This window comes from Brassica napus, chromosome C3 (assembly GCF_020379485.1).
Source record: "Brassica napus cultivar Da-Ae chromosome C3, Da-Ae, whole genome shotgun sequence".
Lineage (NCBI taxonomy): Eukaryota > Viridiplantae > Streptophyta > Magnoliopsida > Brassicales > Brassicaceae > Brassica > Brassica napus.
In genome coordinates, this window is record NC_063446.1 from 40,516,019 (window position 1) to 40,535,051 (window position 19,033).

At 40.0% G+C, this 19,033-nt stretch overlaps 2 protein-coding genes across 3 annotated transcripts; one reads left to right on the forward strand and one right to left on the reverse strand.

The window, feature by feature from the left end:
- The first annotated feature begins 5,958 nt into the window (after positions 1-5,958).
- LOC111203869 lies at positions 5,959-7,860 on the forward strand. Of its 2 annotated transcripts, XM_048750721.1 has the most exons (4): positions 5,959-6,127; positions 6,204-6,775; positions 6,853-7,492; positions 7,574-7,860. In XM_048750721.1, the coding sequence occupies exons 2-4, from the start codon at positions 6,281-6,283 to the stop codon at positions 7,669-7,671; spliced, it is 1,233 nt and encodes a 410-aa protein (XP_048606678.1). In that variant the 5' UTR covers positions 5,959-6,127; positions 6,204-6,280; the 3' UTR covers positions 7,672-7,860. The 2 variants fall into 2 exon arrangements, with proteins under 2 accessions (XP_048606678.1, XP_048606679.1); XM_048750722.1 differs by lacking the exon at positions 5,959-6,127 and having other exon boundaries at positions 6,277-6,775; positions 7,580-7,860.
- Positions 7,861-7,937: 77 nt separating this feature from the next.
- Positions 7,938-12,382, reverse strand: LOC111205673. Its single transcript, XM_022701824.2, has one exon. It carries the CDS (start codon positions 12,380-12,382, stop codon positions 8,702-8,704), a length of 3,681 nt encoding a protein of 1,226 aa, XP_022557545.2. The 3' UTR covers positions 7,938-8,701.
- Between the last annotated feature and the right edge of the window lie 6,651 nt (positions 12,383-19,033).

The window sequence follows — 19,033 nt, forward strand, 5'->3', positions numbered from 1 at the left end:
CTTGGCATAGATAGAGTTCAGAGTGACTAGATGAAATTAATAGGACGTTTTCATACTAATTTAAAATAAATTTAGTCGTTGTTAACTTCGTATGATTTTGAAATACTTTCTTGAAAGTATATATGATATGTGATTTTGCATATTCATTTTTATTTTTATTTGATCAATTAAATAATAAAATTGTATCTGCCACATTTAAAGTGCATCTGATAATCGATATTACATATTCATATTTCATTTTATATGATCGATTAAATAATAAAATTATATCCACCATATTTACAATGAACTAAACCAGATTCAATTTATTTTCTGCTAAGGAGCTAAAACATCAAACTTATTGAATGTCATAGTGGTTACTGTTTAGCAGTAATTATAGGATAAATCATTCATCTTATTGCATTTAAGTTATTTGTGATGGATCCAATCAATCATTTGAATGTAACTACTTATTTGGTTTAATGTTTTCCACATTTATAGTGCTATTGTTGAATTAAGTTACTTGCAATGGATTCAATCAATCATTTGAATGTGATTATATATTTGGTTTCATGTTTTCACATTTATGATGCTTTACTAATCATATTAGATATAAGATATCTACTTTTATCATTGAACAACTAGATTTTTGTTAGCATTTTTGTGGATAAAACCAAAGGTGCATCTTTTTTCTTCTAGTGCACTAGATCTGCATCAAAGAGAATAAAAGGAGAAGAAAAGATAGTCTTATCCACCTCTTTGCCAGACACAACTTGAGCTCCAATAATAAAATGGTTTTCAATGGGTATCAAATTTAAATAATATACAGTAAACAATGTCGTAGGATTATCTAAGTAGAAAATGAAGTAGTTTATACTTTGTACAGCTAAAAACATACACTTTCTTCTCATAAATGTTTCCATTTTTCTGCAGAGATTGCTACCACACAAAGCAAATAAATTATTAATAATTCAGAGAATATGACGAAAGCCAAACTTTATGAGGCTTAATACCTCACTTCCAACAGGGAATGCAGCTTTCCACAAATACTCATGAATACACAGAGAAACATGAAAACCACTTGATTACTAAGGCAATACAAATATGGAATACACATCACAATTATTCTGTTAATACATAGTTATTTTCATAAAAAAATTAGTCGTTATTAACTTCGTAAGATTTTGAAATACTTTCGTGAAAGTGTATGTGATATGTAATTTTGGATATTCATATTATTTTTATTTGATCAATTTAATAATAAAATTGTATCTACCATATTTAAAGTGTATATGATAATTGATTTTGCATATTTATATTTCTTTTTATATAATCGATTTTCAATTTATTTCTGCTACGGCGGCTAAAACATCAAACTTATGGAATGTCATAGGGGTTATTGTTTAGTAGTAATCATTGGGATAAATCATTCATCATATTGAAAATAAGTTATTTGTGATGGATCTAATCAGTCATTTGAATGTGATTAATTATTTGGTTTAATGTTTTCCACATTTATGGTGCTATTGCATAATTAAGTTACTTGCGATGGATTCAATCAATCATTTGAATGTGATTATATATTTGGTTTCATTTTTTCACATTTATGATGCTTTACTAATCATATTAGATATAAGATATCTACTTTTATCATTGAACAACTAGATTTTTGTTAGCATTTTTGTGGATAAAGCCAAAAATGCATCTTTTTTCTTCTAGTGCACTAGATCTGCATCAAAGAGAATAAAAGGAGAAGAAAAGATAGTCTTATCCTCCTCTTTGCCAGACACAACTTGAACTCCAATAATAAAATGGTTTTCAATGGATATCAAATTTAAATAATATACAGTAAACAATGTCGTAGGATTATCTAAGTAGAAAATGAAATAGTTTATACTCTGTACAGCTAAAAACATACACTTTCTTCTCATAAATGTTTCCATTTTTCTGCAGAGATTGCTACCACACAAAGCAAATAAATTATATTAATAATTCAGAGAATATGACGAAAGCCAAACTTTATGAGGCTTAATACCTCACTTCCAACAGGGAATGCAGCCTTCCACAAATCCTTATGAATACACAGAGACACATGAAAACCACTTGATTACTAAGGCAATACAAATATGGAATACACATTACAATTATTCTGTTAATACATAGTTATTTTCATAAAAAAAATTAGTCGTTATTAACTTCGTAAGATTTTGAAATACTTTCGTAAAAGTGTATGTGATATGTAATTTTGGATATTCATATTATTTTTATTTGATCAATTTAATAATAAAATTGTATCTACCATATTTAAAGTGTATATGATAATTGATTTTGCATATTTATATTTCTTTTTATATGATCGATTTTCAATTTAATTCTGCTAAGGCGGCTAAAACATCAAACTTATTGAATGTCATAGCGGTTATTGTTTAGTAGTAATCATTGGGATAAATCATTCAACATATTGAAAATAAGTTATTTGTGATGGATCTAATCAGTCATTTGAATGTGATTAATTATTTGGTTTAATGTTTTCCACATTTATGGTGCTATTGCATAATTAAGTTACTTGCGACGGATTCAATCAATCATTTGAATGTGATTATATATTTGGTTTAATGTTTTCACATTTATGATGTATTACTAGTCATATTGGATATAAGATATCTATTTTTATCATTGAACAACTAAATTTTTGTGGACGAAGCCAAAAGTGCATCTTTTCTCTTCTAATGCACTAATTATGCATAAAGTTTGCTCGCGAATAAGAAAAGGAGAAGAAAGGTATGAAAAGTTAGATGTGTTCTTGAACATGTGATAGGTGACCTAAATTTTTTTTTTCAAAATAGCGATAAATATGATAGAACAGTTAGTCTATAAACATCGCAAGTAAGAATAGTAGCGCATAAACATGATATATGTTTCTCGTCTTATTGATTAAGACCCTCCCATGAAAATCTGGAACTCATGGTGTTTAGAGACACCTTTTGTCGAGCGGTGGGATGTCAGAAATCCAAGCCAATTTCATATTTTCCATGAGAATAATTTTCTCAGCCTCGCTTTGACCCAATGTAATTCCTATCTTATCAGAAGGAGAATGGATGATTCAACCTATGAGATGGATAAAATACCAAATTAACCATCAGGTAACAGATAAACAATATATCTTGCTGGCGCAAGCAGACCCGGTCCGGAGAAATTAAGGGCTGAAAGCAAAAAAACAATATATGGGCCTATAACTTTTAATAATTTAAGAATAAAAGATGAAAAAGTAAAAAACAATAAGAGAGGTTCGAACTCTTGACATCTACACGTATCAATTTCTAACAAAACCAACTGAGCTACTGGTGATTTTTTAAAATTGAAGGCCGGAATTTTAATTATTTTATACATGGCCGGAAGCCAGTGCTTGTCCAGCTTGTACCTAGGGCCGTTACTGGGCGCAAGGTACCTTAATTCACCAAATCACAAAACATGATAGAAAATACGAAAAACCAATGCTTACACAATCGCTTGCAAAAACATTAACATTTCTTTTTTATTCTTCTTTCTCTTTTGATTCCTCCTTGCATGTTGCTTCAATCTCCTAGCCTTCTCCTCTTTTTGTCTGATCTTTTCCCTTTCCTCCATGTCTCTCTGTCGTTTTTCCTGATCCACAAAAACAAGAACTCACTTGATTAATAATAAATGTTAAACATCTCATAATGAAAAACTATGTTGAATTTATATGATCCGCATCTCTAGCTTCCTTTGATGACTTATCATATCAGACCTCATGTTTCTCTGGCTCTTAACTTCTTTTGGAGCAGACATAAACTTTCTCCATTCCCGCATTTTTCAGCCCCACAGAGTTCTTATGAAGTTGAGTTTTCTCGATAGCAAATAATTGTTTGATGGCCTGACTTTTAGCTCGACCTCAGGTTGGAAATCCCCATCTCCTGTGATGAGCACCGTGTTTTTGAGCCTGACTTTTTTAAGCCAACATTGTATCAGAGCTTTTATTTGTTTATCTGCTGTTTGGTCTCTTTTTGTGTTTGGAGGTCCTGAAACAAAAGAAAAACTAGTTAATAAATAGTTTGTTTCTAAACCAAATAAAACTCACAGATTACACATATTTTTTTTATAAATTATGAGCATGACATCAAATTATTTTAAGCAGCTTTTTAGCATATATGTTTCTGTATACTCCACCACAATAGTGATGTTTGTACGTCCACTCCAACCTTTCTCTCTCAATTTCTCGGCGATACGGTCACAAGCCTCTTGTGGACGTAAATCATGGGGAAATTCCACGTTTTCGTAATCTCAGCAGCATACCTACTGTGAGAGACAAGGTTTCACTTCTTAGATTTAGGTTAGGTCAAGAGAGATGAATGAGAATCGTGGGCTGAATCCCGTAAATAAACTTGAAGAATGAATATGATTTTATTGATGAGTTGAAAGATGATGAATACAAAGGAATGTATCTTGAGATGATTACTAAAGAATACGTAATGCTTTTAATCTAGTACAAAAGTTGATATATGGAAAAGAGAGATGGCTTGTCTTTTATCTTCTCCGTCTTTATATAGTCTAGGTTTCGTTGGCAACCCTTCAACTGTTCTCCGAGATATTCGGCTTCAATTACGGAACTCGCTTTAGGCTCCTCTTGACCGAGTCTCTTAAGGTGTTAGCTCACTTTCTGTCGTGACCTCTGCTATGATGTCTCCCAGGTCCAGTCGTCAGCTCGCCTTTCAGCTCCCTTTGTTATGATGGGCTTATCGCAACCCACATGCTAGCTCACGCTTATCGGTACCTCACCTGAGGGTCATATTCGGGTCCAACAGTTGCCCCCAGCTTCCGAATAAAATTCTTTGTCTCGGAAGCTAGAATCTAGCTATCGATCTTATCTTTTCGTTAAGATAATGATTAGTTCTTATCCTATTTAGATTCAGCTTACTCGATCTAACGGTCTTTATTACGTTTGGCAGAATCTACGGTTCAGATGGAGAGGGTTTGAAATGACTTTTCCGAATCTTGAGAGGTGATGGGATATAAAGCGGTGAACATTAACTGCTAGCCTCCCACTTTCTCCACGCCTCCGTTCGGTTTTCAAGGTAACTTCTCTCCTCTCTCTTTATTTTACTATCTTCCTCGTTACTTTTCTCTGCAAATTCTCTCCCAAACCTTGCAATCGATTTTCTCCTTAACCTTCCCATACTATGGATCATCCGAAAGAAGGTTCCGGGGAATCCGGGATGCCTCCCTCTGCTTCTGGAGCTAAACTACTGAAAGTTAAGCAAGAAGTCGGAGCCAAGATGAGGAAGGGGAAAAAGACAGCCAGGGAGGCAATCGCGACCAGAGTTTCTAAACGGAAGAAGAAAGACGATTCTAGTGGGAGCAGTCCTCACTCGCCTTCGTTGCTGAAAAATCAAGACGTGGTTAACCTCATGGTTCAAGCTCTCGGCCAAAAGGAGCTTGGCCGTGCCTGTAATTCCGACGAAACCCCCGAGACCGCTCCGGAGGGTTGGTTCTGTTGCCATGAGAAGTACATCTCCAAGTCTCACTTGAGATTTCCTCTTCCGACCCTACTGCTTGATCTACTAGATCATTATCAGTTAGCCCTTTCCCAACTCTGTCCCTCGGTTATCCGGGTGATAAACGGCTTTATCACTAGGTCCAAAGAGGAGGGGGTTAGCGTCGGTCTTACCGAACTTATGAGCCTCTTTTCCCTGAAGGAAAGCGCCTCTAAGGAGGGTGGTACCGGGACCTACTACCTCCCTAGTCGTCCCAATCATGTTATCTTCAGATTCTCTAGTAGTGATGATGACTGGAGGAAGAAGTATTTTTACGTTAAAGTTGATCCTTCGACGGTTCCTGTGGGTCGGAACCTTAGGGTCACTTGGACTAATCCATCTGGTTAGGAATTCTAGGGATATGCTTTTTCCGTTTTATTCATTTATGGCCGAGTAACCTTTTTGCTCTGATTTACTTGCAGAAATCGAAGATCCTCCGAAGCTCTCTACCAAGCTCACCAGGGCTCTATACCGCAAGTTGCAGCAGAGTCCCTGTACCTGGGTAGCCTACACCACTTCTCGAATAAGTGCAGCCAGATTCCCAGATACCTACAACGCCTCTTTCCAAGATCCCATTCCTGCTGAGAACCTTGAGAGTAAGTTCTTGTTCGAACCTTTTTAATGATTTTATCGCTTTGAAGTTTTTAAACTTAAGGATTTCCATTGTTCCAGTTTCGGCAGGCGATTCAGTTGTATCGATCTCAACTGGTGCTAGTGCTTCGGGAACTGAAAAGTCTCAGCCAGGTGACATGACTCTGCGACCATCATTCCGTTCTAGGGGTAACCCCTCTAAAGCTGCCAGTGCTTCTCGTGGAAGCGACAGGAACCAAGGAGGATCGTTCCTTATCTCAATGAAGGAAGTTTTGGACGACGGAGGATCCAAACCTGTTGTCGAGACTACTCCAACTGAGGTTGTAGCTCAGGATGCTGCTCCTCTCCCTGAGGTCCAGGTGCCGGAGGCTGACTACCAGGCTCCGAAGGGTACCTCTGAGGTCGAGCCGTCGAGACACAAGAGGCCCAGGACCGATCAGGGCGGAGCTCCCACCCGTTCTTCTTCCTCGTCCTCTAGAGGAGGGACTGTTGGGTGGAGCTTTACCCATTCGAAGCCTGGGTCGATCCTGGACGACTCTTGGGGCCTAGCTGCGATAATGAGGCACCTGAAGAGCGTGGGATGTCCCCTTCCAGCGCTCAAGGACCTGACTAACCGAGATGAGTATCTCGATATTGCCCACTGTATGGGTCAGGTACGTGATCTCTATCTGTTCTTTGTTTACATTCTTTGGAGACGATGATATATATTTTTTTTTTGGATTTATTGCAGTTGGCTGGGGCTGTTAACAGGGCCCAGCTCAGGTTTGAGAATGCTCTGTGTGCTGCCCCCAATGCTGGTGAACTTGCTGAGGTTACCGAGATGGTTAAGGCAGCCAAAGCCGATCTTGACCAAGCCCGGGTTCGAATTTCTGAACTCGAAGCCGAAGTGACGAGGCTAGGCTCGAAGGCCGATGCTCAGCAAGGAGAGATCGAGAGTCAAAAGCTCGATATCCAGGTGAAGAGCAGGAGGATCAATGATTTGGAGGCTGCTCGAAAGATAGCTGAGCATCAAGTACGTGAGCTCATTGCCTCATCCCAGGATAGCCAGAAGAACAAGGAAGCTGAAGTCAAGCTGGCTGTCAGGGAAGGGAAGAAAGAAGTCGCCGAAGCTTACGGCAAGATCCTGGTCTGTGTTAAGGAGAAGTTTGCTAGGAAGAAAGATGAGGTCAACGCCTTGGTGTACGCTCAGGAGCTCCAAGCTAATGCCGACCTCTTGAAGGATATGCTGAACAACAAGATCCAAAGCGTTGAAGAGGAGTACAACCAATTGGTGGCCTTATTACCAGAAGCGACAACTGCGTATGAGAAGGCTCAAGTCTCTGACTTCTCGGTCAGCAAGCTTCCTCTTCCCCAGATCTCGGAGAGTTCAGGTACTTTCGAGATTAACATGTTTAATCCATCCTTTTCTGGGGAGTATGGCTCTAATTTGGGTTTGATGGCTCCTGACTTAGCTCCAGTCGAGGCAGCAATAGGAGGTGATGGCAATGTGGTCGATGAGGGAGTTCCTGCCGGTGCTGGTGATCCGATTCAGGAAGAGAAGGAAGATTGAGAGCTACGGCTCTTTTAGCTTTATGTTTTGTGTTTTTAAGACTTCGGCCTAAGGGCTTTGTTTCGTTATGCATTATGACTTAGTGCCTGAGGAGGCCTTTAAACCTTAACACTTGCTGGATTTCAATAGCCTGGGGAGGCTTTTAAACCCTTTCTTATGTTTAAATCGTGGCTATTATTTCTGTTTTAAGTTTTTGAACTTAACCTCGTTTCATTTAATCATAGTGATTGCGAATCTCAGATGAGTTGTGTGCTGTCATCGTTGAGTCGGATTAGGACCTTTAGTCTTAATTTATGATAAGCATTTAGCTTAATGGATATTCGGTCGTGATAACCTTAAAGAGAAGTTCTTGATTTTAGCTCGGGGACCTGAGTCCGATTCGAAAGGTTCTGGGACCTGGTTGTTCAGGTTCGTAGGAACCTGGATTTAGATTCATAGGGACCTGAGTTAATTCGAAGGACTTCGAGGCCTTTGAAGTTTAACGGATGGAATTGAGGAATTTCGGGATTTTCCTGATTCTTTAGGATTTTAAGACCTTTCGATTTTGATAAGGGTTTCAAGACCTTTTGGTTTTGATTAGGATTTTAGGACCTGGTTGATTGTTAAGGATTTTAGGACCTTGCTGATTGTTAAGGATTTTAAGACCTTAGTTTATGTTAAGGATTTTAAGACCTTTGGGTGTATTAAGGATTTTAAGACCTTAGGTTCAGGTTTTCAGGGACCTGAATGTATTCGAGATTGTTGAGCTTAGGTCCCGATTTAGGGGGACCTAAATTTTCTTGGAGGGTTTTAAGACCTTTGATGTTTATGAAACTGAATCAATCGTTTTATTAATATCAGATATCAGAGAATACATGATTCAGATTATTTACACAGTAACTATTTTTAGGCTAAGTGTTCTTGGTAACACCTGCCCCTTTGGCTTAGGTGAGGAGGTTGGTGAGAAGAGGTTGGGGCTGCACTCATGACGGAGTTGCCTACGTACCCAGTCAAGGGATCAAGCCAAACGTAGTTCAGGGGTTTTAGGTACCTAATGATAGTATCTTTTGAGGTTCGTGGCATTCCACGATCGGATTTCAGGTACCCCGGTTCGTACCTTCTGGAGTTTGTAAACTCCGGGTCGTACTATGTGGATAATTCGGTAGGGTCCTTCCCAGTTGGTTCCTAACTTTCCAGCTCCCGGTTCCTTTGTTCCTTCGAACACTTTCCTAAGCACTAGGTCCCCTACGGCGAACTGTCGGGGCCTTACTTTGGAATTGTAGTGTCGTGCCATTGCTTGCTGATAATTTTGAATGCGAAGCAAGGCTTGGTCTCGTCTTTCCTCGATCAAGTCGAGGCTATCCATCAGGAGCTGGTTATTAGCTGCGGGATTTGAGGTGCAGAGCTCCCGTCTGAGGCTACCTGCGGTGGTTTCTGCTGGGACGACAGCTTCCATCCCATAAGCTAAGGAGAAGGGAGTTTCCTCTGTAGCTTTTCGTGGGGTGGTTCGGCAGGCCCATAGTACTTCGGGTAGTTTTTCCGACCAAAGCTCCTTTTGGGCTCCTAGGCGTTTCTTGAGGTTTGCTAAAACTGATTTGTTGGCAGCCTCCGCCTGTCCGTTCCCTTGAGGTCGCCGAGGTGATGAGAAGGTGAGGCGGATGTTCCATTTATCGCAGAAACTTTTGAAGTCGTGGGATATGAACTGTCCTCCATTGTCGGTTACGATTTCGTATGGGACGCCATGCCTGCATACGATGTTTTTCCAAACAAATCCTTCGACCTCGAATCTGTTTATTTGTTGGAAAGCTTCAGCTTCAATCCATTTCGTGAAGTAGTCGGTTAGGACCAGGAGGTTTAGTAACTTCTTTCCTTTCCCTGAAGGTACTAATGGACCTATAATGTCCATAGACCACCTCATGAATGGGTAGGGAGCTGATATGTTAGACAGCTTTTCCGCTGGTTGGTGTATGATCGGTGCATGCCTTTGGCATTTGTCGCACGATGAGGAGTAGACCTCACAATCTGCGATAATGGTAGGCCAGAAGTAGCCTTGTCTTTTTATTCGGATGGCTAAGGCTCTGCCTCCGGAATGGTTTCCACAGGAACCGTCGTGCATTTCCTTCATGAGTTTCATAGCTACTAGGCCGTGAACGCATTTTAGGTAAGGTCCGGAGACACTTCGTTTGTGGAGGGCTGACTCGATTATACAGTATCTTGCTGCTAAAGCTTTGAGTTTTCGAGCCTCCCACTTGTTGGGTGGAATTTTTCCCTCTAGGATGTAATCCATGATCGGTATTCTCCAGTCTTCTCTCCCTACAACTTTGTTGTGAAGAGAGGAGGGAGATTCCTGTTCGGGACCTGGTGCCGTGGTGCCCCCGGAGATATTCGTTGGAGTAGGTTCTGGGTTCTGAGGAATATCTCCAATTTCCTCGTTATCCCCTGTGGTTTGTGTAGCGTTCCTAGATGCGTTTTTAAGAGCGGTGCGGCTTCTTGTTTGGACTTTATAGACAAGTGGCTCCGAGGTCTGGATGGTGCCCCCGGAGGTACTCGTAGAGTTAGGCTCTAGGGAGTCTGAACTTCGGTGAGTACCTTCACTTTTGTCGTTGTTTTCCGGGTTCTGGGTTGCTTTCCTGGAGGTGTGCTTTCTAAAGCTGCGTGTTCTAGTTTTCGGGAACCAGAATGTCGTGAAAACTTGGGTAGCTACCGTCGGGAGGCTGTTATCCTCTATTTTTTCCTTTGGTTTGCTATCCATCTCAGCCTTGGTAGCTATGTCGATACTTGGCTTCTCGATTCCTTCCACGGGTATAATTCGTTTTACGAGAGGGTCGGATGTGGAAGCTAATGCGGCGAGCGCGTCTGCTGAGGAGTTCTCCCCTCGTGGGATCCTCGTTAGCTCGAACTTGTCAAACTGCTTTGTGAGGTTTAGGACGACCTCGAGGTATGCCCCCATTCTTTCGTCCCTTGTTTCGTATTCCCCGTGAAACTGGCTAGCTACCAGCTGCGAGTCGCTGTAGGCGTTTAGCTCCCGAATTCCGAGGCTCAGGGCGAGCTTTAATCCAGCGATTAGTGCTTCGTACTCGGCCTCGTTGTTGGAAGCGTTAAATCCAAGTCTATAGGATTGTTCGATGGTTTCTCCGGCTGAGGAGGTTAGTCTTAAACCGACACCGGAGCCTTGCCTTGACGAGGCTCCGTCCACGTATAGGCTCCATTTCGGAACCTCTGTTTCCTGGTCTAGATGTTCGGATGCTAGCTCAATAACGAAATCGGCGAGGACCTGAGCTTTTGCTGCTGCTCGGGGTCTGTACTCGATGTCGTACTCGCTGAGCTCTATAGCCCATTTTGCTAATCGTCCGGATTGGCTAGGGCTATGCAGAATCGTCCGTAATGGTTGTGAGGTCATTACGATGATCGAGTGCGATTGGAAATAAGGTCGCAGCTTCCTGGCAGCTGTCACGACTGCTAGGGCTAGTTTTTCCATGGTGGGATATCTCGTCTCGGCGTCTATTAAGCTTTTGCTAGTATAATAGACAGGTCTCTGTTCGTTTTGTTCCTCTCGTACTAGCACTCCGCTGACTGCAGCTGCCGACACGGCGAGGTACAGGTACAGTGGTTCTCCTACTACAGGTTTGGATAGTATCGGAGGTTCCGAGAGGTAAGCCTTCAGCTGTTTGAAGGCTTCTTCGCACTTTTCATCCCATAAGAACTTCTTATTATTTTTCAGAAGTTTATAGAATGGAAGGCATTTATCGGTGGACCTGGAGATGAATCGATTTAGTGCTGCGATCCGTCCGGTCAATCTTTGTACCTCTCTGGTCGTTTTAGGTGATGGCATTTCCAGGAATGTCGCTATTTGTTTCGGGTTGGCTTCGATGCCTCTTTCGGTTACGAGGTAACCTAGGAATTCGCCGGAAGGTACTCCGAAGGTACACTTAGCTGGGTTTAGCTTCATGTCGTATTTGTTGAGGATTTCGAAACATTCTCTTAGATGGGAGATGTGGTCCTCCCCCTTTGAGGATTTGACTAACATGTCGTCGATGTAGACTTCCATGGTTTTTCCGAGTTGTCCAGCGAACATTTTATTTACTAACCTTTGATAGGTAGCTCCCGCGTTTTTCAAACCAAACGGCATGACCTTGTAACAATAGGTTCCTCGTTCAGTTATGAATGCGGTTTTCTCTTGATCCTCAGGATCCATCATAATCTGGTTATATCCTGAAAAGGCATCCATAAAGGACAAGAGCTGGTGTCCAGCCGTTGCTTCGACCAAACGATCGATATGAGGTAACGGGAAGCTGTCCTTAGGACAGGCTTTGTTTAAATCGGTGAAGTCTACACAGATTCTCCATTTCCCATTCTTCTTTTTTACTACCACTGGGTTAGCTAGCCAATCGGGGTATTGTACCTCTCGGATGGACCCGGCCTTTGTTAGTCGATCGACCTCGTCGTTGACAGCTTGGGCTTTTTCTAGACCTAGCTTACGACGTTTCTGTTTGATCGGTTTAAAAGTAGGGTCTACATTGAGCTTATGAGTGGTGACATTTGCATCTATGCCTTTCATGTCGCTGGTGGTCCATGCAAAGGTTTTGATATTCTGTTTTAGGAATTCGACGAGCTCCTTTTTGGTTTCGAGAGGTAGCTCGGATCCGATGCTCACCTGTTTCTCAGGATTTGAGTCGTCGATGCTAACTTTTTCGGTGAGGTTCTTAGGGGGACCTCGGATATTTCGTTGCATTTCGCGACTCTCCTGGATCTGTAATTGCTATTGGGGGGATTCTTTTATGATCTCGAATCCTCCCAGGTAACAGATCCTTGAAATCTTTTGGCTACCGTGTATGGTAGCTATTCCGTTGGTTGTTGGAAATTTCACGCATTGGTGATAAGTTGAAGCTACTGCTTTCATCTTATGAATCCAAGGCCTTCCGAGGATTGCGTGGAAAGGGGATGGTTTGTCGACAACTATGAAGTTGGTCATTTTCATGACTCCGCCAGCTATAATTGGGAGCTTAATTGTTCCCAATGAGGTGGCTGTTTCACCTGAGAAACCTACGAGGTTGGATTTCTGGTCGACAATTTCGTAGTCGTCTATTTCCATTCCCTTTAGTGCGTTGTAGAAAATAAGATCGACGGAGCTTCCGGTGTCGATCATGAGCTTAGGTACCTCGTACCCTGCTATATTTAATGTTATGACAAGGGCATCGTCATGAGGTCTATCGAGGTCTAATGTCTCACTCTCCCAGAAAGAGATCTTAGTGTTAGACTCAGGCTTGGTCGGTTTGGACTGAGTGTTTGACACAGCTTTCCGTACGTGACTTTTAATAGAGTTAACGGAGTCTTGACACACATCGGACCCTCCAAGGATGTAATCGATCCTTGAGCCAGGGCTCGATTGGGGAGGTGGTTTACTCAAGAGGGCCTCGATTTGTAGGCTTTTTCCTTGTGGAAACTTTCCAAGGATCATATCGACTCTCTTTTTGGGAGCTGGGGGTGGTGAGTCTGTTTCTTTTTCAGGTGACCTCTCGCGTTTTGGAGAGCTATCTCTGGGACCTCTCTTCTGATAAGGTTGTGGCTTTTTGAGGTCCACATCTTTTATTTCTCCGGCTGCGAATTTAGCAGCCAGTTGTCGTTGGAGGTCCCAACATTCTTCGGTTGAATGTCCCTTTCGATCGTGGTAAGAGCAATGTTTGCTCTCGTCATAACCTTTGGACCAGGGGGCTTTAGCTGTCGCGGCGACAGGTTTTTCTTCCTTGTCTTCCTCGACTACGTAAGAATGTTCTCCCTGGGTCTGATTATTTCGGGAGCTACCTCTTTTGTGAGGTCCCTTTCCATCGGAGGCTTCGCCTTTCGGGTGACTCTGGGGTTTTCTGTGGAGCTTATCTAATGCTGCCATTTCCTCCTCCAAGGTAATGTATCTAGAGGCCTTATGGAGGGCGTCATCGATAGTTGGAGGGGGATTTAGCGTTAGCTCCGAGAAGAAACCTGATTTATACCAGAGACCTCTCCTAAGAGCCTCAATGGCTACCTGATCGTTGGGATTCGAGAGTTTAGTTCTTACTGCTCTGAACTTTTCGATGTAGACTCGCAGTGAGTCTCCCAGTCCTTGTCTGATCTTCCAGAGGTCAGCCTCAGACGCTTGTTTCAGGATGTGAGTTGAATATTGCTTCATAAAGGCGTTAGCCAATTGATCGAAACTGTCTATAGAGTTCGGCTCGAGGCTGGAGAACCATTCGAGAGCTGTTCCGATCAGGTTTTCGGCAAATGTTCTGCAATATCCTGCATCACACTCTTCCTTTGTGAAGTGAGCTTTAACGATAGCTAATCGGAAGGCTCTTAAATAGGCCTTTGGGTCTGCGTTCCCATCGTATTCAGGAATCTTAATTTTTCGAGTATCTCTTATGTAAGAGTTGGCAATTCTATCGGTGAACGGAGTTCCACGAGTCTCCTCAATTAAGCTCTCGATTTCGGGAGCTGAGCTCGTTACCTTGTGAACTTGAGCTCCCAATTTCTGGAGAGCTGCGTGGGTTCGCTCCATGTACCTGCGAATTGCGTCAGGTCCCTCGAAGGGAAGGACATTTGGGTCATTATCAGATACTCGGCGAGCAGGTTCCTGGTGAGACCGAGCTCGGTCGTCTTCCCAGCTAGCTGGCGAAATAGGTCGCTCATTGGTCCTTAGGCTCCGAGCGAGGTTAGTGCGGAGAGCTGCAGGATCAGCATCCGTCCTTTGGTATTCGTCTGTGCTTGGGGTTGAAACCCTAGCTTGAAACACTGAAGCTGATGTTCTGGCCCCGGACGGTATGTTGGTTCCTGCTCCAGACCCGGAAGGAGGTGGCGGTGGAGGCAAACGGGTGCTCCCACCGGTGTTTCGATCAGGCATGGAGCTAGTTGTAGCTACATTGCTCCCCATGGTGCTGGTGATAGGAGGGGTAAACGCAGGAGCTGTCCTAGCGCGAGGCGTTTGGAAAGCAGGTTCCTGCCCTTCTGCACCTGGGCTATCAGGGGAGAAGTTCAGGCGCTCTCTAGGGAAGGAAGGGTCAGCTAACCGTTCATGGAAAGTGACTCCTCTTCCCTGGTGGACGGACGGTTGGGTCGTTGCGGATTGAGATCTGGTTATCTCTTCGAACTGTTGCTGCCGTTCGGCTAACTGTTGCACCGTTCGCTCGGTCTCTTGAGCTTTGTCCACTAACTGGAGCATCATCCGACGGATCTCAGAAAGCTGATCTTCCGTTTGGTTCGGAGCGGATTGATGCGATGGGTTATTGAGGGCTGAGGACCCAGAGTTGGTCCCTCCGGAGGCTCTCGGGTTATTTGCCCCCGGAGCAGTGCGATTCGGTGAGCTATTGCTCTGGTTCGATTGATCGGGGTTAGATGGATTCGTTCCGTCTAATGGATTCATCCTTTAAGCTTTAGAGAAAGGGATTCGATTATTTGTCCCCACAGACGGCGCCAATTGTGAGAGACAAGGTTTCACTTCTTAGATTTAGGTTAGGTCAAGAGAGATGAATGAGAATCGTGGGCTGAATCCCGTAAATAAACTTGAAGAATGAATATGATTTTATTGATGAGTTGAAAGATGATGAATACAAAGGAATGTATCTTGAGATGATTACTAAAGAATACATAATGCTTTTAATCTAGTACAAAAGTTGATATATGGAAAAGAGAGATGGCTTGTCTTTTATCTTCTCCGTCTTTATATAGTCTAGGTTTCGTTGGCAACCCTTCAACTGTTCTCCGAGATATTCGGCTTCAATTACGGAACTCGCTGTAGGCTCCTCTTGACCGAGTCTCTTAAGGTGTTAGCTCACTTTCTGTCGTGACCTCTGCTATGATGTCTCCCAGGTCCAGTCGTCAGCTCGACTTTCAGCTCCCTTTGTTATGATGGGCTTATCGCAACCCACATGGTAGCTCACGCTTATCGGTACCTCACCTGAGGGTCACATTCGGGTCCAACACCTACCACAACGATGAAGTAAAGTAAAAATAATTAAATTTGCTTTTATTTGAAAATAATAATAATTTGGTATACCTCTTAGATCCAGGATCTATAAGAGGTTGTGCCGTCTCCTCGACCTCGGGAGCAAGGATAGCCTTGTTTTCCTCTTTGCGAGATACAACATGAGCTGCAATGATAAGATGGTTCTCAATTAAATCACGCTAAGAGATGAATGTCAATTTAAAATAATATACATCAAAGAATTTGTAGGAGTCACACCAATAGTGATGTTTGTACGTCCACTCCAACCTTTCTCTCTCAATTTCTCGGCGATACGGTCACAAGCCTCTTGTGGACGTAAATCACGGGGAAATTCTACGTTTCCGTAATCTCAGCAGCATACCTACCACAACGATGAAGTAAAAATAATTAAATTTGCTTTTTGAAAAAAATAATAATTTGGTATACCTCTTAGATCCAGGATCTATAAGAGGTTGTGCCGTCTCCTCGACCTCGGGAGCAAGGATAGCCTTGTTTTCCTCTTTGCGAGATACAACATGAGCTGCAATGATAAGATGGTTCTCAATTAAATCACACTAAGAGATGAATGTTAATTTAAAATAATATACATCAAAGAATTTGTAGGAGTCACACCAACATCTAAGAAGGAAATGAAATAGCTTACACTCTATGTAGCTAAAAACAGGGGCGGATCTAGAAAATAATTTAATGTGAGGCATAATATTTATATATATATTATATTTATAAAACTTTATTAATATATATATATATTAAAAGATTAATTATATATTAATTAAATAAATTATTAAATTACAGTTTTTTAAAGAATATTTTTAAAAATAATTATTTTCAAAAACTTGAATCAATTGATAAGATAGACAGGTTTTTGTTATGTTAAATACTTTTTACTGGTTATTTTAATATAAGTTTAAAAATAAAATTGATAAAATAATTGTTAACTAAAACTTAAACAAAATAATTTATATTTTTGAAAAGGTAAAAGGTAATATTTAAGTAAATGAACAAAAACAAATCTTTTCTATTAGATAGCAAAAAGCAAAGGAAAATGAAAACTTATTTATATAAAAATGTGACTAAAAGACAAAAATCTGAAGAAAAAAACGCTCACTTGTGTCGAACATGGGTTGCATGGGGCACCCTTGAACCTTTTAAACCATCAGAGCTGAAAACTTTAATCCGTATCTTTGTTTGCTTAAGATAATTTTATATGTTAGTATGTGGCACGTGCCACACCTCCTCACAAGGTGGGTCCGCCCCTGGCTAAAAACATATTTCCTTCCCATAGAGATTTCCACCTTCCCACAAAGAAGATACATGATTGAATACACAGAATGATGCACTTTCAAATTTCTAAAACTTAATTAACCAAAAAAAGAAAAAATAAATTGTCATTAAAATATAAAATTTCGAAAACATTATATATGTCAAGATAAAATAAAAATAAATATACAAACAAGTAACTAAAAAGGAAATTAGCTTCATAACTATGATAGTTATTTGAAAACCAACATTAAAAGAGCTTAACTAACAAAAAAGTCATAATATATAAACACACAAAAAAATCGTATCGAACAAAATAAAATATAAAATCAGTAGCAAAAGACCTAAACTAATAAAAATTATCTACAAAAGGAATTAGCTTGAAACTTTTTTTTTTAAAAAAAGAGAGAGAATATTTCTAGAATACTGATAAGATTACAAATAGCCATCTAAATTTATAGTAATTTAAACAATCAAAAAAAATATTTTTTTCAAGATACAGAATTTACAAAAACAATAGTAGATCCGGTTCTTTTCTTTTGGTCGACTCATTTCCTTCTTTAAATTTTCAAAATAAAACAGAAATCAATAGTGATAAATTCAAATCTCCATAAGAGGGGTGCATGTAGCTTTCAAAAAAAAAATAGGGTGCATGTATCAAAATATACTTGGGCTGTGGGTATTGCATTATCATGGGGGTTAATAAAAATAGTCTTTAAAGTTTTGTCCTGCGGCAAACATAATTTATTATGTTACATTTTACATGAATGTAAAACAAAATGTGATGGATATAGAAATTATTATTAACGTGTAAACAGGTATTCTACAACGTTTGATACAAGCAGCTGTCACCAATGTTTGATGCAAGATGCAACCAATATTCTAGAAAAGTGTATAGGCTGTTCTTCTTCTTCTTCCTCCCCAATGAACTAAGTCTACACTAAATCTCTAGCAAACAATTAAGAAAATGAGAAAGGGAGATTTGAAAGGTTAGATGATGTCTGCTCTTAGTTCTTCAGATGCTTTGAAAAATGTAAATTTGATTTTTGTATCTCCAAATACACTTAAAGAATTGATAATGGAATCTAAGTTTCATTTAAGGTTTGATTAATACCTAGCACAATAGCTATATAATTGTGTTTCCATTTATAATCTTGAGAAGATTACAACTGATTAGTTTTAAAAATGTATCTTTGATACTTGAGGAGAACCATACGCCTCTTTGTCGTGGTAAGCATAAGATAATCACGAAGAGGGAAGTAGAGGACAACTAAGTTAGACAGAGCGGAAACAGATGATAACACATAATAATTGATTAACTTATGAATTCTAGTATGATTTTGGACTGTGTAAAACACTTAAAATTAATTCTCACTAGCAATGCTCTTAACTTGTTTGGTGATGCAAATCTTTTATTATATAAAACATGAGTCAATTGGAAATTGTATGAATGACATGTGTCATTTTATATTTTTAACAAAATTCATTGTGTTATTTTTTCTGTTGAAAAGAAAAGAATTAATAAAAAAAAATTCTTTCATATTATTTCAACAAAACTGTTTTTTCACTACGCCTTATAATCTCCCACTATCTTTAACTTCTTTTGCTTCTGCATAAGTAAGAAATCTCTGGATAAAAATGATAACAAAAAGATATCGACGTCGATCAATCAAATGTCTTACACTCTTTTTCTTTAATAAATATTCTGCCAATAATTCTCAAGCATCCCTCGAATGTGTCATCTGGTCAATGTTCGGGAGATACAAGCATAGAAGGTATTCACTTTTTAATTATTTTTCTTTTTAAAAATCTTAAAAGACTATGCATTTTCTTGGCTAAAAAAAACTTTGCATTTAATATTCACTAGACCTTGACCCGCCCGACCGGGCGGATATTTATTTTATGTTTTAGCTTTTTGTTTATATTAAATTATGTATTAGTAATATTTAAAGATAAATTTAGATTGAAAATTAATCTTTGTAGTTATAATTAAAATTAAAACTTAATAAAATATTCTGATATAAATTTAAATCTCCTAACTAAAATAATATAGGGATGGGTCATAATTTTTTCCAATTCCAAAATCTTAGCATCCGTTAAAAACAAATAAAATAAATACATAAAATATATAAAAATATTTAGAATTAATTT